The 27,564-nt window shown below is 44.4% G+C and overlaps 1 protein-coding gene across 1 annotated transcript in view; it reads left to right on the forward strand.

The window, feature by feature from the left end:
• The window catches only part of LOC134949737 (olfactory receptor 11A1-like), a 33,908-nt gene extending 11,552 nt beyond the window's left edge, over window positions 1-22,356 (forward strand). The window contains exons 2-3 of the mRNA XM_063938487.1: window positions 16,758-16,989; window positions 21,401-22,356. Of these exons, the coding sequence (XP_063794557.1) occupies window positions 16,758-16,989; window positions 21,401-22,356 (1,188 nt within the window). The remainder of the gene's footprint in view (window positions 1-16,757; window positions 16,990-21,400) is intronic.
• Window positions 22,357-27,564: the final 5,208 nt, after the last annotated feature.

Raw genomic sequence — 27,564 nt, forward strand, 5'->3', positions numbered from 1 at the left:
TGACGTGCCTAATTGGATGCGGTCACACAGATAATCCTCCACCATTCTTTCAATGGTGACAGAATCATATGCAGTGACAGTAGACGACATGTCAGTAATCATTGGCAGGTCCTTCAGTCCGGACCAGATGTCAGCACTCACTCCAGACTGCCCTGCATCACCGCCAGCGGGTGGGCTCGGAATTCTTAGCCTTTTCCTCGCAGCCCCAGTTGCGGGAGAATGTGAAGGAGGAGCTGTTGATGGGTCACGTTCCGCTTGACTTGACAAGTGTCTCACCAGCAGGTCTTTGCACCTCTGCAGACTTGTGTCTGCCGGAAAGAGAGATACAACGTAGGTTTTAAATCTAGGATCGAGCACGGTGGCCAAAATGTAGTGCTCTGATTTCAACAGATTGACCACCCGTGAATCCTGGTTAAGCGAATTAAGGGCTCCATCCACAAGTCCCACATGCCTAGCGGAATCGCTCCGTTTTAGCTCCTCCTTCAATCTCTCCAGCTTCTTCTGCAAAAGCCTGATGAGGGGAATGACCTGACTCAGGCTGGCAGTGTCTGAACTGACTTCACGTGTGGCAAGTTCAAAGGGTTGCAGAACCTTGCACAACGTTGAAATCATTCTCCACTGCGCTTGAGTCAGGTGCATTCCCCCTCCTTTGCCTATATCATAGGTAGCTGTATAGGCTTGAATGGCCTTTTGCTGCTCCTCCATCCTCTGAAGCATATAGAGGGTTGAATTCCACCTTGTTACCACCTCTTGATTCAGATGATGGCGGGGCAGGTTCAGGAGTGTTTGCTGGTGCTCCAGTCTTCGGCACGCGGTGGCTGAATGCCGAAAGTGGCCCGCAATTCTTCGGGCCACCGAGAGCATCTCTTGTACGCCCCTGTCGTTTTTTTTTTAAATTCTGCACCACCAAATTCAATGTATGTGCAAAACATGGGACGTGCTGGAATTTGCCCACATGTAATGCACGCACAGTATTGGTGGCGTTGTCCGATGTCACAAATCCCCAGGAGAGTCCAATTGAGGTAAGCCATTCTGCGATGATGTTCCTCAGTTTCCGTAAGTGGTTGTCAGCTGTGTGCCTCTTATGAAAAGCGGTGATACAAAGCGTAGCCTGCCTAGGAACGAGTTGGCGTTTGCGAGATGCTGCTACTGGTGCCGCCGCTGCTGTTCTTGCTGCGGGAGGCAATACATCTACCCAGTGGGCTGTCACAGTCATATAGTCCTGAGTCTGCCCTGCTCCACTTGTCCACATGTCCGTGGTTAAGTGGACGTTGGGTACAACTTCATTTTTAAGGACACTGGTGACTCTTTTTCTGATGTCTGTGTACATTCTCGGTATCGCCTGCCTAGAGAAATGGAACCTAGATGGTATTTGGTACCGGGGACACAGTACATCAAACAATTCTCTAATTCCCTGTGAATCAACGATGGATACCGGACACACGTTTAACACTACCGCAGCTGCCAAGACCCAAGTTATCCGCTTTGCAGCAGGATGACTGCTGTGATATTTCATCTTCCTCGCAAAGGACTGTTGGACAGTCAATTGCTTACTGGAAGTAGTACAAGTGGTCTTCCGACTTCCCCTCTGGGATGATGATCGACTCCCAGCAGCAACAACAGCAGCGCCAGCAGCAGTAGGCGTTACACTCAAGGATGCATCGGAGGAATCCCAGTCAGGAGAGGACTCGTCAGACTTGCCAGTGACATGGCCTGCAGGACTATTGTTTTTCATGTCTAATGAGGAAATTGACACTGAGGGAGTTGGTGGTGTGGTTTGCAGGAGCTTGGTTACAAGAGGAAGGGATTTAGTTGTCAGTGGACTGCTTCCGCTGTCACCCAAAGTTTTTGAACTTGTCAATGACTTCTGATGAATGCGCTCCAGGTGATGTATAAGGGAGGATGCTCCTAGGTGGTTAACGTCCTTACCCCTACTTTTTACAGCTTGACAAAGGCAACACACGGCTTGACACCTGTTGTCCGCATTTCTGTTAAAATAATTCCACACCGAAGAGGTGATTTTTTTTGTAATTTGACCAGGCATGTCAATGGCCATATTCGTCCCACGGACAACAGGTGTCTCCCCGGGTGCCTGACTTAAACAAACCACCTCACCATCAGAATCCTCCTTGTCAATTTCCTCCTCAGCGCCAGCAACACTCATATCCTCATCCTGGTGTACTTCAACAGTGACATCTTCAATTTGACTATCATGAACTGGACTGTGGGTGCTCCTTCCAGCACTTGCAGGGGGCGTGCAAATGGTGGAAGGCGCCACCTCTTCCCGTCCAGTGTTGGGAAGGTCAGGCATCGCAACCGTCACAATTGGACTTTCCTTGGGGATTTGTGATTTAGAAGAATGTACAGTTCTTTGCTGTGCTTTTGCCAGCTTAAGTCTTTTCTTTTTTCTAGCGGGAGGATGAGTGCTTCCATCCTCATGTGAAGCTGAACCACTAGCCATGAACATAGGACAGGGCCTCAGCCGTTCCTTGCCACTCTGTGTCGTAAATGGCATATTGTCAAGTTTACTATATACTGCGCACAACTACAATGCAGCACAGATATGGATGGATAGTATACTTGATGACACAGTGGTAGAGCAATGGACTACTGTACCGTACTGCTATATATATATACTAGTGGTCAGCAAATTCTGCACTGTCCTCCTACTATATACTGCGCACAACTACAATGCAGCACAGATATTGATGGATAGCATACTTGACGACACAAAGGTAGAGCAATGGACTACTGTACCATACTGCTATATATATATACTGGTGGTCAGCAAAATTCTGCACTGTCCTCCTACTATATACTGCGCACAACTACAATGCAGCACAGATATGGATGGATAGTATACTTGACGACACAGAGGTAGAGCAATGGACTACTGTACCGTACTGCTATATATATATACTGGTGGTCAGCAAAATTCTGCACTGTCCTCCTACTATATACTGTGCACAACTACAATGCAGCACAGATATGGATGGATAGTATACTTGACGACACAGAGGTAGAGCAATGGACTACTGTACCGTACTGCTATATATATATTATACTGGTGGTCAGCAAAATTCTGCACTGTCCTCCTACTATATACTACAATGCAGCACAGATATGGAGCATTTTCAGGCAGAGAACGTAGATATTTGCAGCACACTGAGCACAGATATTTGCAGCACACTGAGCACAGATATTTGCAGCACACTGAACACAGAAACTGAGAGAACGCAGTCATGTCCTCTCGCTATCATCTCCAATGCACGAGTGAAAATGGCGGCGACGCGCGGCTCTTTATATGCAATACGAATCTCGCGAGAATACGACAGTGGGATGATGACGTTCGGGCGCACTCGGGTTAACCGAGCAAGGCGGGAAGATCCGAGGCTGCCTTGGAACTGTGTAAAATAGGTGAAGTTCTGGGGGGTTCGGATCTCAATGAACCGAACCCGCTCATCTCTACTGTATATATATATCAGTACAGAGCGGTGTAACTGTGACACATGTGTCCTGACAAGCAGTATAGTAGCTATAGAATAGTATATATATTACTGTGTATATATATATATATATATATATATTAGAGATGAGCGGGTTCGGTTTCTCTGAATCCGAACCCGCACGAACTTCATGTTTTTTTTCACGGGTCCGAGCGACTCGGATCTTTCCGCCTTGCTCGGTTAACCCGAGCGCGCCCGAACGTCATCATGACGCTGTCGGATTCTTGCGAGACTCGGATTCTATATAAGGAGCCGCGCGTCGCCGCCATTTTCACACGTGCATTGAGATTGATAGGGAGAGGACGTGGCTGGCGTCCTCTCCATTTAGATTAGGAGAGAGAGAGAGAGATTGACCTGAGGCTGATACTGTAGAAGAGAGTGCAGAGTTTAGTGACTGACCACAGTGACCACCAGCAGTGCAGTTGTTTTATTTAATATATCCGTTCTCTGCCTGAAAAAAACGGTACACACAGTGACTCAGTCACATACCATATCTGTGTGCACTGCTCAGCCCAGTGTGCTGCATGCCTGCATCATCTATGTATATATTATATATCTGACTGTGCTCAGCTCACACAGCTTATAATTGTGGGGGAGACTGGGGAGCACTGCAGTGCCAGTTATAGGTTATAGCAGGAGCCAGGAGTACAAGACAGTCACATACCATATCTGTGTGCACTGCTCAGCCCAGTGTGCTGCATCATCTATGTATATATTATATATCTGACTGTGCTCAGCTCACACAGCTTATAATTGTGGGGGAGACTGGGGAGCACTGCAGTGCCAGTTATAGGTTATAGCAGGAGCCAGGAGTACATATTATATTAAAATTAAACAGTGCACACTTTTGCTGCAGGAGTGCCACTGCCAGTGTGACTGACCAGTGACCTGACCACACTGACCACCAGTATAGTTAGTAGTATACTATATTGTGATTGCCTGAAAAAGTTAAACACTCGTCGTGTGACTTCACTTGTGTGGTGTTTTTTTTTTTATTCTATAAAAAACTCATTCTGCTGACAGACAGTGTCCAGCAGGTCCGTCATTATATAATATATATACCTGTCCGGCTGCAGTAGTGATATATATATTTTTTTTATATCATTATTTATCATCCAGTCGCAGCAGACACAGTACGGTAGTTCACGGCTGTAGCTACCTCTGTGTCGGCACTCGGCAGTCCATCCATAATTGTATACCACCTACCCGTGGTTTTTTTTTCTTTCTTCTTTATACATACATACTACTACATCTCTTTATCAACCAGTCTATATTAGCAGCAGACACAGTACAGTACGGTAGTTCACGGCTGTGGCTACCTCTGTGTCGGCACTCGGCAGTCCGTCCATAATTGTATACCACCTAACCGTGGTTTTTTTTTCTTTCTTCTTTATACATACATACTACGACATCTCTTTATCAACCAGTCTATATTAGCAGCAGACACAGTACAGTACGGTAGTTCACGGCTGTGGCTACCTCTGTGTCGGCACTCGGCAGTGCGTCCATAATTGTATACCACCTAACCGTGTTTTTTTTTTCTTTCTTCTTCATACATACATACTACGACATCTCTTTATCAACCAGTCTATATTAGCAGCAGACACAGTACAGTACGGTAGTTCACGGCTGTGGCTACCTCTGTGTCGGCACTCGGCAGTCCGTCCATAATTGTATACCACCTAACCGTGGTTTTTTTTTCTTTCTTCTTTATACATACATACTACGACATCTCTTTATCAACCAGTCTATATTAGCAGCAGACACAGTACAGTACGGTAGTTCACGGCTGTGGCTACCTCTGTGTCGGCACTCGGCAGTCCGTCCATAATTGTATACCACCTAACCGTGGTTTTTTTTTCTTTCTTCTTCATACATACATACTACGACATCTCTTTATCAACCAGTCTATATTAGCAGCAGACACAGTACAGTACGGTAGTTCACGGCTGTGGCTACCTCTGTGTCGGCACTCGGCAGTCCGTCCATAATTGTATACCACCTACCCGTGGTTTTTTTTTCTTTCTTCTTTATACATACATACTACTACATCTCTTTATCAACCAGTCTATATTAGCAGCAGACACAGTACAGTACGGTAGTTCACGGCTGTGGCTACCTCTGTGTCGGCACTCGGCAGTCCGTCCATAATTGTATACCACCTACCCGTGGTTTTTTTTTCTTTCTTCTTCATACATACATACTACGACATCTCTTTATCAACCAGTCTATATTAGCAGCAGACACAGTACAGTACGGTAGTTCATGGCTGTGGCTACCTCTGTGTCGGCACTCGGCAGTCCGTCCATAATTGTATACCACCTAACCGTGGTTTTTTTTTCTTTCTTCTTCATACATACATACTACGACATCTCTTTATCAACCAGTCTATATTAGCAGCAGACACAGTACGGTAGTTCACGGCTGTAGCTACCTCTGTGTCGGCACTCGGCAGTCCGTCCATAATTGTATACTAGTATCCATCCATCTCCATTGTTTACCTGAGGTGCCTTTTAGTTGTGCCTATTAAAATATGGAGAACAAAAATGTTGAGGTTCCAAAATTAGGGAAAGATCAAGATCCACTTCCACCTCGTGCTGAAGCTGCTGCCACTAGTCATGGCCGAGACGATGAAATGCCAGCAACGTCGTCTGCCAAGGCCGATGCCCAATGTCATAGTACAGAGCATGTCAAATCCAAAACACCAAATATCAGTAAAAAAAGGACTCCAAAACCTAAAATAAAATTGTCGGAGGAGAAGCGTAAACTTGCCAATATGCCATTTACCACACGGAGTGGCAAGGAACGGCTGAGGCCCTGGCCTATGTTCATGGCTAGTGGTTCAGCTTCACATGAGGATGGAGGCACTCAGCCTCTCGCTAGAAAAATGAAAAGACTCAAGCTGGCAAAAGCAGTAGCACCGCAAAGAACTGTGCGTTCTTCGAAATCCCAAATCCACAAGGAGAGTCCAATTGTGTCGGTTGCGATGCCTGACCTTCCCAACACTGGACGTGAAGAGCATGCGCCTTCCACCATTTGCACGCCCCCTGCAAGTGCTGGAAGGAGCACCCGCAGTCCAGTTCCTGATAGTCAGATTGAAGATGTCAGTGTTGAAGTACACCAGGATGAGGAGGATATGGGTGTTGCTGGCGCTGGGGAGGAAATTGACCAGGAGGATTCTGATGGTGAGGTGGTTTGTTTAAGTCAGGCACCCGGGGAGACACCTGTTGTCCGTGGGAGGAATATGGCCGTTGACATGCCTGGTGAAAATACCAAAAAAATCAGCTCTTCGGTGTGGAACTATTTCAACAGAAATGCGGACAACAGGTGTCAAGCCGTGTGTTCCCTTTGTCAAGCTGTAATAAGTAGGGGTAAGGACGTTAACCACCTCGGAACATCCTCCCTTATACGTCACCTGCAGCGCATTCATAATAAGTCAGTGACAAGTTCAAAAACTTTGGGTGACAGCGGAAGCAGTCCACTGACCAGTAAATCCCTTCCTCTTGTAACCAAGCTCACGCAAACCACCCCACCAACTCCCTCAGTGTCAATTTCCTCCTTCCCCAGGAATGCCAATAGTCCTGCAGGCAATGTCACTGGCAATTCTGACGAGTCCTCTCCTGCCTGGCATTCCTCCGATGCATCCTTGCGTGTAACGCCTACTGCTGCTGGCGCTGCTGTTGTTGCTGCTGGGAGTCGATGGTCATCCCAGAGGGGAAGTCGTAAGCCCACTTGTACTACTTCCAGTAAGCAATTGACTGTTCAACAGTCCTTTGCGAGGAAGATGAAATATCACAGCAGTCATCCTGCTGCAAAGCGGATAACTGAGGCCTTGACAACTATGTTGGTGTTAGACGTGCGTCCGGTATCCGCCGTTAGTTCACAGGGAACTAGACAATTTATTGAGGCAGTGTGCCCCCGTTACCAAATACCATCTAGGTTCCACTTCTCTAGGCAGGCGATACCGAGAATGTACACGGACGTCAGAAAAAGACTCACCAGTGTCCTAAAAAATGCAGTTGTACCCAATGTCCACTTAACCACGGACATGTGGACAAGTGGAGCAGGGCAGGGTCAGGACTATATGACTGTGACAGCCCACTGGGTAGATGTATGGACTCCCGCCGCAAGAACAGCAGCGGCGGCACCAGTAGCAGCATCTCGCAAACGCCAACTCTTTCCTAGGCAGGCTACGCTTTGTATCACCGCTTTCCAGAATACGCACACAGCTGAAAACCTCTTACGGCAACTGAGGAAGATCATCGCGGAATGGCTTACCCCAATTGGACTCTCCTGTGGATTTGTGGCATCGGACAACGCCAGCAATATTGTGTGTGCATTAAATATGGGCAAATTCCAGCACGTCCCATGTTTTGCACATACCTTGAATTTGGTGGTGCAGAATTATTTAAAAAACGACAGGGGCGTGCAAGAGATGCTGTCGGTGGCCAGAAAAATTGCGGGACACTTTCGGCGTACAGGCACCACGTACAGAAGACTGGAGCACCACTAAAAACTACTGAACCTGCCCTGCCATCATCTGAAGCAAGAAGTGGTAACGAGGTGGAATTCAACCCTCTATATGCTTCAGAGGTTGGAGGAGCAGCAAAAGGCCATTCAAGCCTATACAATTGAGCACGATATAGGAGGTGGAATGCACCTGTCTCAAGCGCAGTGGAGAATGATTTCAACGTTGTGCAAGGTTCTGATGCCCTTTGAACTTGCCACACGTGAAGTCAGTTCAGACACTGCCAGCCTGAGTCAGGTCATTCCCCTCATCAGGCTTTTGCAGAAGAAGCTGGAGACATTGAAGGAGGAGCTAACACGGAGCGATTCCGCTAGGCATGTGGGACTTGTGGATGGAGCCCTTAATTCGCTTAACAAGGATTCACGGGTGGTCAATCTGTTGAAATCAGAGCACTACATTTTGGCCACCGTGCTCGATCCTAGATTTAAAGCCTACCTTGGATCTCTCTTTCCGGCAGACACAAGTCTGCTGGGGTTGAAAGACCTGCTGGTGAGAAAATTGTCAAGTCAAGCGGAACGCGACCTGTCAACATCTCCTCCTTCACATTCTCCCGCAACTGGGGGTGCGAGGAAAAGGCTCAGAATTCCGAGCTTACCCGCTGGCGGTGATGCAGGGCAGTCTGGAGCGACTGCTGATGCTGACATCTGGTCCGGACTGAAGGACCTGACAACGATTACGGACATGTCGTCTACTGTCACTGCATATGATTCTCTCACCATTGAAAGAATGGTGGAGGATTATATGAGTGACCGCATCCAAGTAGGCACGTCACACAGTCCATACTTATACTGGCAGGAAAAAGAGGCAATTTGGAGGCCATTGCACAAACTGGCTTTATTCTACCTAAGTTGCCCTCCCACAAGTGTGTACTCCGAAAGAGTGTTTAGTGCCGCCGCTCACCTTGTCAGCAATCGGCGTACGAGGTTACATCCAGAAAATGTGGAGAAGATGATGTTCATTAAAATGAATTATAATCAATTCCTCCGCGGAGACATTGACCAGCAGCAATTGCCTCCACAAAGTACACAGGGAGCTGAGATGGTGGATTCCAGTGGGGACGAATTGATAATCTGTGAGGAGGGGGATGTACACGGTGATATATCGGAGGGTGATGATGAGGTGGACATCTTGCCTCTGTAGAGCCAGTTTGTGCAAGGAGAGATTAATTGCTTCTTTTTTGGGGGGGGGTCCAAACCAACCCGTCATATCAGTCACAGTCGTGTGGCAGACCCTGTCACTGAAATGATGGGTTGGTTAAAGTGTGCATGTCCTGTTTTGTTTATACAACATAAGGGTCGGTGGGAGGGCCCAAGGACAATCCCATCTTGCACCTCTTTTTTCTTTTCTTTTTCTTTGCGTCATGTGCTGTTTGGGGAGGGTTTTTTGGAAGGGACATCCTGCGTGACACTGCAGTGCCACTCCTAAATGGGCCCGGTGTTTGTGTCGGCCACTAGGGTCGCTAATCTTACTCACACAGTCAGCTACCTCATTGCGCCTCTTTTTTTCTTTGCGTCATGTGCTGATTGGGGAGGGTTTTTTGGAAGGGACATCCTGCGTGACACTGCAGTGCCACTCCTAAATGGGCCCGGTGTTTGTGTCGGCCACTAGGATCGCTAATCTTACTCACACAGTCAGCTACCTCATTGCGCCTCTTTTTTTCTTTGCGTCATGTGCTGATTGGGGAGGGTTTTTTGGAAGGGACATCCTGCGTGACACTGCAGTGCCACTCCTAAATGGGCCCGGTGTTTGTGTCGGCCACTAGGGTCGCTAATCTTACTCACACAGTCAGCTACCTCATTGCGCCTCTTTTTTTCTTTGCGTCATGTGCTGATTGGGGAGGGTTTTTTGGAAGGGACATCCTGCGTGACACTGCAGTGCCACTCCTAAATGGGCCCGGTGTTTGTGTCGGCCACTAGGGTCGCTTATCTTACTCACACAGTCAGCTACCTCATTGCGCCTCTTTTTTTCTTTGCGTCATGTGCTGATTGGGGAGGGTTTTTTGAAGGGCCAGCCTGCGTGACACTGCAGTGCCACTCCTAGATGGGCCAGGTGTTTGTGTCGGCCACTAGTGTCGCTTAGCTTAGTCATCCAGCGACCTTGGTGCAAATTTTAGGACTAAAAATAATATTGTGAGGTGTGAGGTATTCAGAATAGACTGAAAATGAGTGGAAATTATGGTTTTTGAGGTTAATAATAATATGGGATCAAAATGACCCCCAAATTCTATGATTTAAGCTGTTTTTTAGTGTTTTTTTAAAAAAACACCCGAATCCAAAACACACCCGAATCCGACAAAAAAAATTCGGTGAGGTTTTGCCAAAACGCGGTCGAACCCAAAACACGGCCGCGGAACCGAACCCAAAACCAAAACACAAAACCCGAAAAATTTCAGGCGCTCATCTCTAATATATATCAGTACAGAGCGGTGTAACTGTGACACATGTGTCCTGACAAGCAGTATAGATGCTATAGAATAGTATATATATTACTGTATATATATATATATATCAGTACAGAGCGGTGTAACTGTGACACATGTGTCCTGACAAGCAGTATAGAAGCTATAGAATAGTATATATATTACTGTATATATATATATATATCAGTACAGAGCGGTGTAACTGTGACACATGTGTCCTGACAAGCAGTATAGAAGCTATAGAATAGTATATATTTTTATACTGGTGGTCCCCAGTCCCCACAATGCAGCACACTGAGCACAGAGATTTGCAGCACACTGAGCACAGATATGGAGCGTTTTCAGGCAGAGAACGTAGATATTTTCAGCACACTGAGCACAGATTATTTTCAGCACACTGAGCACAGATATTTTCAGCACACTGAGCACAGATTACGGAGCTTTTCAGGGGAGAGAACGCTGCCACGTCTTCTCCGTTCAATCTCCAATGCACGAGTGAAAATGGCGGCGACGCGCGGCTCCTTATATAGAATACGAATCTCGCGAGAATCCGACAGCGGGATGATGACGTTCGGGCGCGTTCTGGTTAACCGAGCAAGGTGGAAAGATCCGAGGCTGCCTCGGAACCGTGTAAAATGGGTGAAGTTCGGGGGGGTTCGGATCTCAACGAACCGAACCCGCTCATCTCTAATTAGAACGAATAATTCCTGTGATTTTGTCATTTTCTTCCAGTGATTTGGACCAATAATACCATTGATTAGAACAAATAATTCCTGTGATTTTGTCATTTTCTTCCAGTGATTTGGACCAATAATACCATTGATTAGAACGAATAATTCCTGTGATTTTGTAATTTTCTTCCAGTGATTTGGACCAATAATACCATTGATTAGAACAAATAATTCCTGTGATTTTGTCATTTTCTTCCAGTGATTTGGACCAATAATACCATTGATTAGAACAAATAATTCCTGTGATTTTGTCATTTTCTTCCAGTGATTTGGACCAATAATACCATTGATTAGAACAAATAATTCCTGTGATTTTGTAATTTTCTTCCAGTGATTTGGACCAATAATACCATTGATTAGAATGAATAATTCCTGTGATATTGAGGTGTTTGTGTCGCTTAGCTTAGCCGTCCAGCGACCACAGTGCACCTCCTTTTCTCTTTTCTTTGCATCATGTGCTGTTTGGGGCCACTCCTAGATGGGCCAGGTGTTTGTGCCGCCCTCTTGGGTCACTTAGCTTAGTCATCCAGCAACCTTGGTGCAAATTTTAGGACTAAAAATAGTATTGTGAGGTGTGAGGTGTTCAGAATAGACTGGAAATGAGTGGAAATTATGGTTATTGAGGTTAATAATACTATAGGATCAAAATGACCCCCAAATTCTATTATTTAAGCTGTTTTTGAGGGGGGTTTGAAAAAAAAACACCCGAATCCGTCAAAAATTTTTCAGGGAGGTTTTGCCAAAACGCGTCCGAATCCAAAACACGGCCGCGGAACAGAATCCAAACTCAAAACACAAAAACCGAAAAATTTCCGGTGCACATCTCTAGTCTAAGGGACTAATTCATGTTTATATGCACTTGCCTACGTAGCTGAAAATGCTTAGACTACGAAACTGTAACTGGGTGCAGGGGTGGATTGGCCACAGGGAGCACACAGAAGATTCCCGGTGGGCTGATATGTACGTGGGGCCTGTTTTGTTTGTTGACATGTGCGGGGTGGTGCTGCTGCCATGGTTACATGGTATACCTCTGCTGCTGCCCATGTGAGGCCATGTCTAAAAAAAATTCCAGGGCCACTTTCCGTTCCCAATCACTCCCTTACCGACTTTAAAAGAAAGGGCAATGAAATATGCTAGCGCTACATAAATGTTAATTACAAAATGATTATATAGATGTTAAAGGCCAAGAATTATAAAACCTTTTGGGCCTTTCAAACAGTAGTGGAAATTTGAAACAAATTGTAATACGAAAAGCTATATTATACTTTTATTTATTTTCCTGTGGGAACCAATTTGTTTCATTGTTTTCTGTGGGGACCAATGTGTGTGTGTGTGTGTGTGTGTGTGTTTTTTTCCTGTGAGGGCCAATGTGTTTAATTTTTTTTCTTGGTCCATGTTTTTTATCTGCGCTTGTGTCGGAGTTGCACCGTGCATGCATGCACCGCAATGTTGTTCATACAGAGTCAGACACACACAACATGAAGCATGAAATGTGTTGGGCATTCCTATGTGGTTACATGGGGTTGGCTAATCAGACCTAGATGTAACAGTGTGGGCGTGTTGCTGATACTGGTTGCATATAGAGATGCTGAATTGCTCTAGCATAGAGCTGGTCAAAGTTTCAATTGTACGACCGATGGTGACAACTGTAGGCACAAAAAGTGGGCATCTCAGTCCTTGCATACTTGCAAGGATGTACACTAAGGAACTGCATTGTAGTGTCATTAGCATAAAGTCACAAACACAAATGATGAAAGGAAGGCCACAACTGCATCCAACTCATAAGCCGAACCTATGAGGCCAAATTCGACCCCCTCAACAGACCCCACCCCCACAATAGACCCTGTCCCCATTAGGGCTGCTTTCATAAATTTACCGGGATGGCTTTCCATCCACTGCCTTGGTGTCTATGCAGTGCAATCGCAGCACATGCACAGCCTGCCGATAATCGCTCAGTTGCATGAACATCTGCATTGCATACAAACATGAAATAGGCCAGTAGTTCCCAAACTCAATCCTCAAGGCACAATAATGATCCAGGTTTTAACAATATTCATGCTCAATCAAAATTAATTAGGTAATAATTAAGTCACCTCTGCTCAAGCATGGATAGCCTTAAAATCTGCAATGTAAGTATACCTTGAGGACCAAGTTTTGGATCAACTGAATTGGGCCCTATATGCAATGTCGAGATCAAAAAGCAATCTGTAAATGCTCATGTTGGCCAAGGGTTGGGTACGAAACACCGTCAGTCTGGATCCTGTCAGAAGACCCACAGCAGTATCCTGATGTCCAGAATCCTGACACATCCTGGTAAGTATTTTTACCCTACTCCTAATCTCTACCCTAAACCATCCTTCCGCAGCCTAGCCCATACTTCCTCCTCCCACAACCATACTCTACTCACCCCACATCCCACAGTTTAACATTAATCTCCCCCACCCTCACAGCTTAACCCTAACCCTCCCCCTAGTGCCTATCCCTATCTGGATTGGCACTAAGGGGATCTCGGCATTGTGTGTACTTACCGCCGTGAGTGTCGGTCTTCTGACTGTTGGGATCCTGGCTGTTGGTATTTGAACCACATCCCATTGGGCAAAATTGGCATAAAGTGGTTGTGCAGATGCCATGCAGGAAAACTGTATGCAACGCAATCCTGAACTTTTGCACGTCAAAGACAAACAATGACCCACGCAGAAAACATTGACGGTTGTCATTCAACAAGATTATTTCACCATACCATATCAAATTTGATAAAAAAACAGTACATCATTGGCAAGTACTATCATGAGGACCAACATATGGTTAAACTAGGAAATTCTCATGCCTAGTAACACAATTTCTTCATTTTTTATTGTTTTATTCAAGTAACTTGCTGACACAACACCAAAAATACATTATGGGGTCTATTCATCATTCCTTAATTTCTAAAATAGTAGGTGAAAATGAATATTTTCACCTGCTTTTTTAGAAATTAAGTTTCAGGGCCATTCATTATAAAGGTAATGCAGGAGATTTCATGGAAATTTCCTGCTTACCTTTCAGCTCCAATCTGGTTTGCTGTTCCCATACAACTGTATGGGAACATTTCAACAAGCTCTGAAAATACTAAATTTTCGGACCTTGACTGCGGGAACCTTTGCTATCTTCAGATGGCATTTATTGCAGCATGACCGCTCCTTTGGAACACGACCGGAAACAAAAAAAGATCCTTTTGGACCCCTCCGCCCCTGTTTGGCTTCTTCTACTGGAAGTTTTGCATGCGTGAACCCAAGTTCACTGCCGAGTCAGAAGTTTCAGCGGTGAAAGGATTCATGGGGCAGCTGATTTTTGGATCCCGCTGTCTTTACACAGGAGCAATGCTGAATTACTCCCGTGATTTTGTATCCATCATTGCTACTTGCAGCAAGTTCGATACTTAATTATCGGGGCAACCCAGCCCCTGATAAATAGCATAACGAATAGGCCCCTATATGAGTATAAAAAAAAACCTATTAATTTTACTGTTATCATCGAAAATGAAATATTGGTTGTCAAGATTGCTTACAAAATAGTTTGTTTAAAAAGATAACGTCTTTATTTACTTAACCAAATTCACTATGTTAGTTCAAAGATAACATTTTTAATTGCTCCTTGACAAATTATTTGTTTTTACATTTTTGCCAAAATTGTACTTTATTATTACTGAAGAACAACCAGCAATTATTTAGTATATGCAATGAATTGCATTGTTCTCTGTTTAATTATTTATATAGTGAGAGACATCAGGGCAGGATATGGAACATCTGTGGCACTCTGCTGGATGATATAATGACTTGTTTATTAAAGGAATTCATTGAAAAAATCTGTTTTGAAATGTTTTATTTTCTCTTGACTTTCATAAACTTCTAATTAGTGCTCGAGGGATTTGATGGCAAATGGCATACAATCAAATACATAAGATATTTTTTTTTATGTGAGACAGGTATAAAAGGGACAGTAATAATGATCAGTTATTCTTTTCTTTTCAAGCAAGGCCTGGACCTAAAGCAAAATAAGGTATATTGTCAGATTGTTATATTTATTCTGCACACTTTCTGTAGGAGGGGTTACTTTCCTTCATTTTGCCATTGCAGAAGAAAATATTCTAGTTTTAGCACTGGTGCAACATTTTCTACTTATATGTTTAACAAAATAACACATTTAAAATAAATGAATTCATAATATGTTAAAACAAAATCAAATAGTATAAATTATTGGTGATGTAGTTACTTATCTTAAAAAGTACAAGTATAAAAAAACCTCATTAATATTTAATCAAAAATATAATAAATGGAACTTGATATTATACTTTATTTTTCTCATTAATATTTATATAAGAATAAACTAAAACAACACCCATAGGATGCTTTTCATTATACCTGCCTGTATGATCTTAAAGTAATATGACATTGTTAAATCAATTAATATATTCTTAATTCTGAAAAGGCAACTGGGATTGCTTCAAGATTGTTAAGATATAAATTCACATTTTTGTAATGACAAATCTCTTGCAGCTTTTTAAAATATTCTGGTAAATTTAATAATGAGTTTCTATTGCTCATTTGCTATCAGGAAAAAAAAAGCAAAATAAATGTTGGTTTTACAGTTCTGTAATTCTGTTATAAAAAAACATACATTTTTAAATAACTGGATGTGTTAAAAATAGATTGCATTTGTTATCATCAATGGCTACTTTTGTTTTTTTGCAAGCAGAAACTTCCTGTATTTAAAATTGAAAAGAACGGGGAAATTTTGCACAGAGATGTGCCTTAGAAACTAAATTGTTTTGAGTTTATATTTACTGCCATCAAAAAAATCATACTTTTAGAAGTGTGAAAGGCACAAAATGACTATATATTTCATGTTCTTGGGTTGGGCAATGGACAGAGTTGCAAATGCTTAGATGCAACACTTCCAGTTCACACAAAACACAGACTGGAGTAGACATTAATTCAGTATTTAAAGTATAAGCTACAGGTTGAGTCTCCCAGATCCTAAGTGATTGCGGACAGAAGTATTTTAAGCATCTGATTTTTCTGTATTTTGAAATATTTGCCTACCATAATGAGATATCTTGGGGATGGGACCCAAGTCTGGTTTACAGTCATATGGGGACTGCCATGGGGACCAATTTTGTCCCAAGTTACGCCTACCTATATATGGGCACGCTCAAAGATGAGCTCATTTGGGGTTGTAGCTTCAGGGCAAACCTGATCCTCTATGGACGCTATATAGATGATTTGTTTTTTGTTTGGGATGAGGATCTCATTTCAATCACTTCCTTTGTTAAATTCTAACATATATGGGTTAAAATTCACAAGTGAGGGCAATAGGGATCAGACTACATTGCGCTCATGTTCAGGGGTGAAAGTATATACACTGAAACCCACTTCAAACCGGTCGATACTAATAACTGTTTGAAATACACAAGTAGTCCTCTATGAGCTTGGCATGACAATATCCCCAAAAGTCAATTTCTTAGAATTAAAAATAATTGCTCCAGGGAAAATTGATATCAAGAACAGGTTAAGAGGGTCTATTCTGCTTTTCAGGAACAAGGATACCCCAACTACATCCTCACAAAGACACTTGAAGATGTAGACAAGAGAGAAAGAACTACACTGTTGGGCAGTAGAACTAGGTCCAAACCTAATGATGAGTATAGTGGCAACAATAAATGTGTTTTTGTGACACAATACAATACACATGCTACAGAAATAAGACATATAGTCCACAAAAACACCCAAATTCTTAAAATTGATCCATTATTAGAATCAGAAATAGGTACAAATGTAAAATGCGCGTACAAAAATTCGGAAATATGACAAAAAGCAAAAACTGGCTCCTAGCATGTTAAAAAAAGAAGCCACCAATAAAGAATGTGGTAGATAAAGGGAATGGTAATATGGATTCGTTGGCTGAGAAACCCAGGGGATTCTTCAGATGTGCAAAAACTAAATGACTTACCTATAGTAATGTGAACTTTAAAAACAAAACCTTTGAATCTTAGAACACAGGGGAGACTTTCTATATAGAGGATTTTATAAATTGTGACTCTTCATATGTGGTATATCTGATTGAATGTGGTTGTGGTCAACAGTATGTAGGACGCACAATAAGAAAACTGAAAGTGAGCTTCTTAGAACACAGAAGAAACTTCAGAAAAAAGAGTCCTCTACATAGTCTGTCACCATTGGCGTTTCTATAATGGGTTCAATGTGTACGGTGTACACGGGCCCCTGGGTCCAGGGGGGGCCCACACTGCACATAATACACCCATTTAAATACTTACCATACCGGAGTCCAGTGGTGGGCGCAGCGATCACGGTGGAAATCGCCGCCAAAATGGCCACCGTGCATGCACGTTAGCTAAATTGGTCTTCGGATCATGGCGGGCGCCATGTTTCTGGAGACCTGCGCGTGCGCAGTAGACTCCGGCACAATGCCGGAGTCTACAGCACCGTTCAGAGGTGGGGGCCCATCACACACGGGCCTCCTCCTTTGTAGAAACGCCCCTGTCTGTCACGACATACTAATCAGTGTGATCAGGGCAATATTGCCAATGTAAGGGTGTAGGCCCTGGAACAAATCAAACTAACGGACAGAGGAGGAGATCTTTTTAATTTATTATGCAGGAGGGAGGCATTTTGGATTTTTCGTTTAAAAACTTTGGAACCCATGGGCCTAAATGAAAATACTGAACTTAATAATATACAGTATGAATACTCGTCCCAGAGGTATATCTGCTATATATAGTAACATATTTAATGAGGTTGTAAAGAGGCAAATTGCCCATCGAGTTCAACCTGTATTATAATTCGTACACTATTCTGCATTAAGCTACAGTAAGACAACTATAATGTCCCTGCGGAAGTGGTGTTTTAAGACTATTTAACAACTATGAATTGTGCTGTTCCCAAAATATAATTATTTGAAATGCTATATCCTTGGATATTTTTTTCAGTTAGAAATTTATCTAATCCATTTTTAAATGTATTTACTGAGTCCACCATTACTACCTTCTCTGGCGGAGAGTTCCAAATCCTTATGGCCCTTACTGTGAAGAATCCTTTCCTACGTTGGGTACGAAATTTTCTCTTCTCTATCCTCAGAGGGTGTCCGTGTGTCCTGTGCAGAGTTCTCTCAATGAATAAATCGCCTCATAGCTCTTTGTAATGTCCCTTTATATATTTGAAGATATCATATACATTGTGTTTATGGAGACATGGAAATATTACCTCAATCTGCTATACAATTGTCCTATTTTATCATATAGTAATTATTTAATCCAATAATGAACATAATATAATATAAGATAATGTATTATCATGTATTGTACCAAATACTCACTACTCTCTCTCTATTTATAAAGATAGCACTCTAAACTGATGGGCTTTTTAAAGCCTAATGGTGGATAACCATCATAGTCTAATGTACTGGAAATAGGGATGCAGATATAATTTGGTTTGATTAGATCAGGCATTCCCAACCACGGTCCTCAAGGCACACTAACAGTGCAGGTTTTAGTGATATCCAGGCTTCAGCACAGGTGACTTAATTAGTAGCTCAGTTATTTTGATTTAACCATCTGTGCTGCAGCCTGGATATCACTAACACCTGCACTGTTGGTGTGCCTTGAGGACCGTGGTTGGGAATGCCTGGATTAGATCAATACCACTATTAAAACACGTTTAAATGGTTAATCAAGATAACTAATCAGGCACCCCTGAGGGAGATAAATTGAAGCCACTGTGACTGACATCCCACTCTCTTATGAAAGTGCCATCCGATCAGGCGGAGAAACGCGTCAGTGGATGTAAACAATGAGTGGAACGCATTACTGGAAGCAGGAAGCACCGAACCCGGAAGTCGCAGCACACAATAGTAGCCAGCATCCCCTGGTGTCCACAAGCCGCTGCACAACTCCTTTTTACAGCGTTCCAAGCATGTCAGCCTTTGTTTAAGCGCTTTTGGGACTCCTACCACAAACATGGAGTATTACAGAGAAGGCTTGGCATACTACCTGTTTTAGGAGGAACGCCTTTGGACTAACCCCAATTAACAACCTAAATGGTGAAGTATAAGTTATACCGAGTGCTAACTCCAACTAAACATAACTGATATCAGCAGACTGCATGTGCATTTTAACTAACGGGTGTGTTCGCCATGCTGCGGGTATGGTGGCATGCTACGCACGCCACGCTATTTATTCTCCCTCCAGGGGGGTCGTGGACCCCCCAAGAGGGAGAAAAATTGTCGTATGCCGGCTGTCGGGATCCCAACATCCGGCATATCAAATGCCACGCCTAACTAACACCTGCTAAAGAAAAGCCAGCAACTATCTTGATATAATTGTTTTCATTGTAAATGGGGACATACAGTGATAATCGTTCCCACTTGCTATTTTCTATTCTGGTAAATTTAATGATGAGTTTCTATTGCCCATTTGCTATCAGAGAAAACCAAAATAAATTTTAGTTTTACGGTTCTGTAATTCTGCTAGAAATTATTGAAAAAACATGCATTTTTAAATAACTGGATGTGTTAAAAATAGATTACATTTGTTATCAACAATGGCTACTTTTGTTTTTTGCAAGCAGAAACTTCCTGTGTTTAAAATTGAAAACAATTGAGCAGTTTTCTACAGTACAAAGATGTCCCTTAGAAACTAAATTGTTTTGAGTTTATATTTACTGCCATCAAAAAATTCACACTTTAAGAAGTGTGATTGGCACAAAATGATTATATATTTCATGTTCTTGGGTTGGGCAATGGACAGAGGGGGTCATTCCAAGTTGATTGCTCACTAGCTGTTTTTAGCAGCCGTGTAAACGCATAGTCGCCGCCCACGGGGGAATGTATTTTCGCTTTGCAAGTGTGCGAACGGCTTTGCAGCCGAGCTCTGCAAAAACATTTTGTGCAGTTTCTGAGTTGCCCAGAACTTACTCAGCCCTTGCGATCACTTCAGTCTTTTTGGTGCCGGAATTGACGTCAGACACCCACCCTCTAAACGCCCAGTCACGCCTGCGTTTTTCCAAACACTCCCAGAAAATGGTCAGTTGCAACCCACAAACGCCCTCTTCCTGTCAATCTCCTTGCGATCGGCTGTGCAAATGGATTCTTTGTTAAATCCATCGCTCAGCAACGATCCGCTTTGTACCTGTACAACGCGCCTGAACATTGCAGTGCATACGCATGTGCAGGAGTTACCTAATCGATGCGCTGCAAAAAACGGCAGCGATCAACTTGGAATGACCCCCAGAGTTGTAAATGATTTGGTGTGTGCAAAGGTATAAAGTATTGTGGGATTTAGTGGGCAGGGCTTCTGATGCTGACCAGCAGCTGGATGATAGCTTGGGCCGGTGTGGCATAGCTAGTGTCAGGAAGCCATATAATGTGGACAAATGTGCTGTCGTAACATTTGTGAAGAATAAAGAAGCCACCTGACCAATCAGACCAACGTGAAGAGTCATTCATTTGTAAACAGATTCTTACAATGCCCGATCTACCTACAACTCAACATCAGTGCAACGACTTATTGCTACTGCGCTTGTGTCTAAGTCGCACAATGCATGCATCCCAATTATTTCCATTCAGTTGTGAATTCAGGCGCACGCAAGGACTGTACTGAAAGTGTGTGGGCGTTCCATGGAGATGGTATGTCTTACGGGCTTCCTATGGTTGTGTACACAGTCGCTCAACCGGTCTCATTGGAGGCCATACCTGGATGGAGAAACTGCACCTGCAATAGGGTTGATGCAAGTTTTGGTGGTGTGACCGATGGTGGCATCAAAGAATAACTCTGTGTATGCATGCTGGCAGTGGGTGTCTCAGGCCTTGCCGTTCGGACACATGGATGTACCCAAGGGAGGGACTTTATATTGGAATATGCCTTAAATCAAAGACTGCCAGTGCCAATTGACACAGCTGCAGCGCTTCTGAGTCCACCTCTAAAAAGAGGCACTGTATGTGGAAAGCAATGGGTCACATATGTGGGAATCACTAACATGTGAATATGCACTAGGCTGGGTGTGGTGGCTTCAGACGTTGTGTGTGCCCTAAGGATCTGATGATGAAACTCTATCCCTCTCCAGAATATAATAGTACAGTATAAACACTGTGATGAGTCTCAGGGATGGAGAATAATATACAGTACATGTTAATCCTCATAACTTTATTCCTTTTATGTTTACAGACAACAACAAGCAATCTAAAACAATGTGCAAAGCCAATGAAACCACATTCACAGAGTTCATCCTTCTTGGATTCCACAATATCCACAACATCAAGATCCTACTGTTCTGCCTGTTCCTTGTGGTCTACCTTCTGATAGTAACTGAAAATTGCCTGATAATCACCTTGATCTCAACATGCCGACACCTCAATATTCCCATGTACATATTCCTGAGGAATTTGGCATTGGCCGACCTTATGTTGACTTCTAACATGATTCCAAAATTGCTCCAGGTGACATGGTCAGAAGGAGCTACAATATCCAAAACGGGCTGCATTGTCCAGTTTTACTTCCACTGCGTTGCAACCTATGCACAGTCACTGATCCTCCCAGCAATGGCATTTGACCGATTTCTGGCTATCTGTTACCCCCTCCACTATTCATCTCTGATGAGCCATAAACTATGCTTTCACCTGACTTTCTGGCCCTGGGCCATTGGAATCATTCTAATGCAAAGCGAAGTGGCCCTAATAGGCCAACTGAGCTTCTGTCGTTCCAACATAATTGACCATTTCTTTTGTGATTTTTCCCCAATTTTACAAATGGTCTCTGCAGACCCCTATAATGTGAAGTTTGAAGACTTTTTCCTCACCATTCTTCTGTCATGTCTTCCTTTTGCCTTCATCATTGCATCCTATTTCTTTATATTAGTCGCTATTATTAAAATCACGTCTAATGTTGGAAGGCGAAAAGCCTTCTCTACTTGCAGCTCCCACCTTGCCGCTGTGTGCACTTTCTATGGGCCGTTGTTTGCTATATACATGTTTCCAGTTGGGGGAAACACACCCAATGAACATAAGGTGAAATCTCTGCTATACACAACACTGACACCGCTTATGAACCCGATACTTTACAGCATGAGAAACCAGGAGATCAAGAAAGCATCGCAGCAACTATTTTGTAGGAAAAGAACATAAATGAATCCTTAAGTCTACACAGAATGAAAAAACAACAACCTGTGACACTTCATCAGAGCTGGCTCTAACTAAGAAATTAGCTGGTTCCAGTGTCGGACTGGGGCATGTAGGGCCCACCGGGGGAAAACAGTGGTAGGGGCCCATGTTTAGGGGTGTGGCAAGTTTCTAGAGGGGGTGTGCCCAGCCACCACATTGGTTTGCCTAACCATTTTGCAAGTGTTGGTCCCCTAGATAAATATATACAGTAAATACTGTATTGCATGCATGATAATGTACTAGATTAGTAACAGCACAGCCTGGAACCTGTTCCCTAGAGGAGGGGGTGGGTCCCCAGGCTGTAGGGCCTACCGGTGGTTTCCCCTGTACCCCTGTGGGCCAGTCCAACCCTGGCTGGTTCCCCTCAATCAACATGCGGTAGGGCCACCGTACCTGCTTGGTACTCCAATGGCATTCTGGACATTCGTTCATATGGCCTATGCCCAGGGTTTGTTCAGCAGTATACATGGAAGCAGTATAAAATGAGTACCATGCCATATTTTGATATAGAAGTTTTTGGAAACTTTAAAGCTATAGGGCATTCACATTGAGGAACCAATTCTAAGGGGCCCATTTATCGAGTGATAAAACTTGTTGTGAATGATAAAACTCATTGGGTGGAATTTAATTATTTGAAAAAGCAGTTGGGTGTCTGTTTTTTCCTATCTAATAGACTGGAAAAAACAGACACCCAACCGACTTTTCAAACAATTGAATCCCCCCCATCGGTTGCAGTATGGCATCAGACTATCAGTGATTGACAGTCTGATGCCATTTGGGAGATGGGAATAGGGTGGCAACGACCTCAGTCTCTCAAAATGTGTCCTGGCCTCTTGCTCTGACCTGCAGCAGCTGGCTTGTGCAACCCCATAGGTCACGCAGCCTGCAGATTATGGGGGTCATTCCGAGTTGATCGCTAGCTGCCGGTGTTCGCAGCGCAGCGATCAGGCTAAAAAAAATCGGCATTTCTGCACATGTGTATGCACTACAATGCGCAGGCATGTCGTACAGGTACAATGAGCATCGTGGGTTTGCACAGAGTCTTATGAACATTCTTGTCGCACAGCAGAACGCAGGAAGATTTACATGAAGTGGGCATTTCTGGGTGGTAACTGACTGTTTTCAGGGAATGCTTAGAAAAACGCAGGTGTGCCAGGGAAAACGCAGGCGTGGCTGGGCGAACGCTGGGCGGGTGTGTGACGTCAAAAGCCGTCCCTCCAATGTTAGAATCAATGCACATGAAGAGTAACTACAGGGCTGGTCTTGTTTTGAACAAAATGATTTTGGATGCGCTCTGCTGCACAAGCGTTCGCACTTCTGCAAAGTGAAAATACTCTCCCCAGTGGGCGTCCACAATGCGTTTGCACGGCTGCTAAAAACTGCTAGCGAGCGATCAACTCGGAATGACCCCCGGTGTTGGAGATGATCCAATACTGTGTCCTAGCATGCAGCTCGGATTAATAATACAGCAGGAGGCGTGACGCACGTGCAGAAGAAAATTAAAAAATGAGCACTGATCTGTTCATAGGGGATTCTCAATTACAGTACCATTTTTACGCCGCGTTCTGGCTGTCAAAGAGACATCATCAAGTATTGGAGGTCTTGCCTTTAACCCCTTGTTGGCACTAACGGAAGGGATGTGGCTGCAGCCAGGAGTGTGTTACCTGACCAGGATGCTTCCCATATGTTTGACGCTCACAAGTGCAGAAGAGATTTCCTCCTGCTGCTGAAGCTCCCTGGGATTGATGTTGTGTTCTGTAATCGTCAACATCACTCCAAAAATCACACCCCGGAATGCCATGCGAATTAAAAGTGCATGTGCAGAGACAGTGGCGGAACTACCGCCAGTGCAACCAGTGCATTGCACTGGGGCCCGCCACTGTCTAGGGGCCCAAAGCAGCGCGGCATGTAATGACTCATTACATGCCGCTGTTTGCTGCAACCGCCGCCCGCAGCACACAGCCGCCGCCGAGGACAGGAGAGGAGCAGCGGCTACGGGGGCGAAGAAGGAAGAGGGAGGTGGAGGAGGGAGCCGCAGCAGCGCACTGTAATTGGTAGAGGCGCTGCTGCTGTCCCTTTCCTTACCCATAGGCTGTCCTCTGCCGCTGTGAATGCTGGGAAGCGCATCCCAGCATTCACAGCGGCGGAGGACAGCCAATGGGGAAGGAAAGGGACAGCAGCAGCAGCGCCTCTACCAATAACACAGTGCTGCTGCGGCTCCCTCCTCCACCTCCCTCCTCCACCTTCTCTCCTGCCCGGGATCATCATCTACCAGAAGCTGCACGAGGAGCCTGAGCCACCGGAGACTGTAAGTATAATTCTCTTTCTTTCTTTCTTTCTTTCTTTCTTTCTTTCTTTCTTTCTTTCTTTCTTTCTTTCTTTCTTTCTTTCTTTCTTTTCTCTCTGCCTCAATGTGTAAAAAGGGGGTCACTGTCTGCCGTTATGTGTAAAAAGGGGGGCGCTGTCTGCCGTTATGTGTAAAAAGGGGGGTGCTGTCTGCCGTAATGTGTAAAAAGGGGGGTGCTGTCTGCCGTAATGTGTAAAAAGGGGACGCTGTCTGCCGTAATGTGTAAAAAGGGGGGCGCTGTCTGCTGTACTGTGTAAAAAGGGGACGCTGTCTGCCGTTATGTGTAAAAAGGGGGTTGCTGTCTGCCGTTATGTGTAAAAAGGGGACGCTGTCTGCCGTACTGTGTAAAAAGGGGGTCGCTGTCTGCGGTTATGTGTAAAAAGGGGATGCTGTCTGCCGTACTGTGTAAAAAGAGGACGCTGTCTGCCGTAATGTGTAAAAAATGGGACACTGTCTCCTGTAATGTGTAAAAAGAGGACGCTGTCTGCCGTACTGTGTAAAAAGAGGACACTGTCTGCCGTTATGTGTAAAAAGGGGACGCTGTCTGCCGTAATGTGTAACAAGGGGATGCTGTGGTACTATTTTGTGGCCACACCTCTTCCCCACAAAGCCATGCCCCTGTTTTACATGGAGGTGGGGGGGCTCCGATGGCGTTTCTTGCACATAGTGACGGCACTGTTGCTAGGTATCCATTTCTCTGGCCCTGAGCTGGTCCCCCTCACCAGATCCTCTCCAGGGGTGAGGGGATGGACTTGGATGGGATGGAAGGGCCCAAAGCATTTTGTCGCACCTGGTCGCACCGCTCGCTAGTTCTGCCACTGTGCAGAGATCAGCTGCTACAGGGGGACTGATCAGTCCCCCCTGCCCCACGCTCCGCTGTGCTCTACTATAAGATGAGAGGGTAGGGCTAAACCAGCAGAGGGGAGACTAAAAGGTAGTGGGGTCATCTTTTGGCACTAGGGGTAGAGACTGCCTTATAGAAATATTTTTTTTAGCTGGGGGATATATATTTATAAAAAAAATGACACATAGGGACGTGTGGGGAGAGTGGGTGCTAAACCGAAGTGCCAATCGACACTGGGGGTGAGGGTGGGGGCTTTTCCACTGGGATCTATAACCACTAGAGGGGTGGAGGTTCATAATGCTGGGGATCTTTTGCCACTGGCGGGGGGCTATTTCTGATGGAAGATGGCAAGTCATTTTACAATGGGGGCCTATGGACACGGCCCCTAGTTATATTTTTGAAATTAAATATTTAGATATATTATTAAAAATACTTAGTAAACTTATTAAATAAAAAATAAACGCATGTTTAGCAGGCAGGATTAAATGGGAATATGATTATTTTGCAGTATGCAAAGGGGTTAGGATTGATTTTACTCCAGAATACCGACAACGCATCCCGATATTTAGAATCCCGACAGGGAAAGGTAATTTTACTTACCTTTGCCCCCATGCCTCCTAACCCTAACCCTCCCTATCCGTAGGTGTATGCCGCATATATTTACACACACTGGCAGCTGTTGTCTGAGATGGATCAGCACCTCACAGCTCCGGACAGCTCCGCTAAACTCTGTCCCCACTTCCTATAATGTGAATGGCTGGGGCTCCAGGTCACTAGGCAGCTCCAACTGACATCAGTGGTTACCAGGCAGGGTCGGACTGGCTCACAGGGGTACAGGGGAAACCACCAGTGGGCCCCAAAGCCTGTGGGCCCACATTCACCTCTAAGTATCCGGTTCAAGACTATGCACTTGAGTTATACACTATACATGTATTACATTATGCTGCACAGGACTATGGTGTATTTTCTACAGTGCATTGCTGTTCTCAATCTTGTACATTATCATGCATGCACTATCAGTATTTACTATACATATATATTTATCAAGGGGCTCAGAACATACAGTTTCTAATGGGTAGACAAGCAAGGGGCCCTACAACTGCATTCCCCCAGTGGGCCCTTTATGTCCGAGTCCGACACTGTTACCAGGATTACCAGGACAACACCTCTCTGCCTCTGGTTGGGTCCTCCTGAGGGGCAGATGTTATAAGCACTGGAGAGTGAAAAAGAAGAGAGAGATAAACTGCCAACCAATCAGCTCCTAAGTGTCATTTTTCAAAGACAGTCTGTAACATGGCAGTTAGGAGCTAATTGCCTGGCATTTTACTTCTCTCCATTTTATCACTCTCCAAAGCTTAGTACATCTGCCCCTGTGGTCAATCACCTGGCAACAGTCCCTCTGTGCTTCTTCCTTGGCTTTTCTAGGAGACACGTCGTCTCACAGCCCTCTCCTGCGGAACTATGACACAGCCACTCATTTTCCAGACACAGCGCCGCTCTGCACTCTCTGGCTGCTCTCTGTCTTCCAGGCCTAGCAGTTTTTTTTTTATTATTGGGATAGTATTTAACAAGGTCATGAAAGCTCTCACCTCCATGAGCTAAAGCCATCTTCAGAGGGCATTAGCCAATTGACTGCATTGGGGCCATGCTGCTAAATAGGGATCTTGCAATCCCTTTCTGGCAGGCTGCAGGAGACTGCACTGTGCATTGCGGCTTATTCAGCTTTGTGCAAGTCCAGCTGGAAAGTCATGCATAAGCAGTAGCTATAAGGGTGTCCGTAGGTGGAAGTAAAGTGATTGCGGATGCAATTACTTCTTCCCGATAGCTGGGACCGGCTTTTGTCATCCATGTTCTCCCGGAGATTTATATTTAGTGAATAAAACATCCATATTGCCACGATATACTGTACAGTGATAAGGATTCTTATATTCGGGGGCTTGCCACAATTTATAACAAATATCTCCTTAATCAACAATTTGGA

The sequence above is a fragment of the Pseudophryne corroboree genome, chromosome 8 (genome assembly GCF_028390025.1).
Source record: "Pseudophryne corroboree isolate aPseCor3 chromosome 8, aPseCor3.hap2, whole genome shotgun sequence".
Lineage (NCBI taxonomy): Eukaryota > Metazoa > Chordata > Amphibia > Anura > Myobatrachidae > Pseudophryne > Pseudophryne corroboree.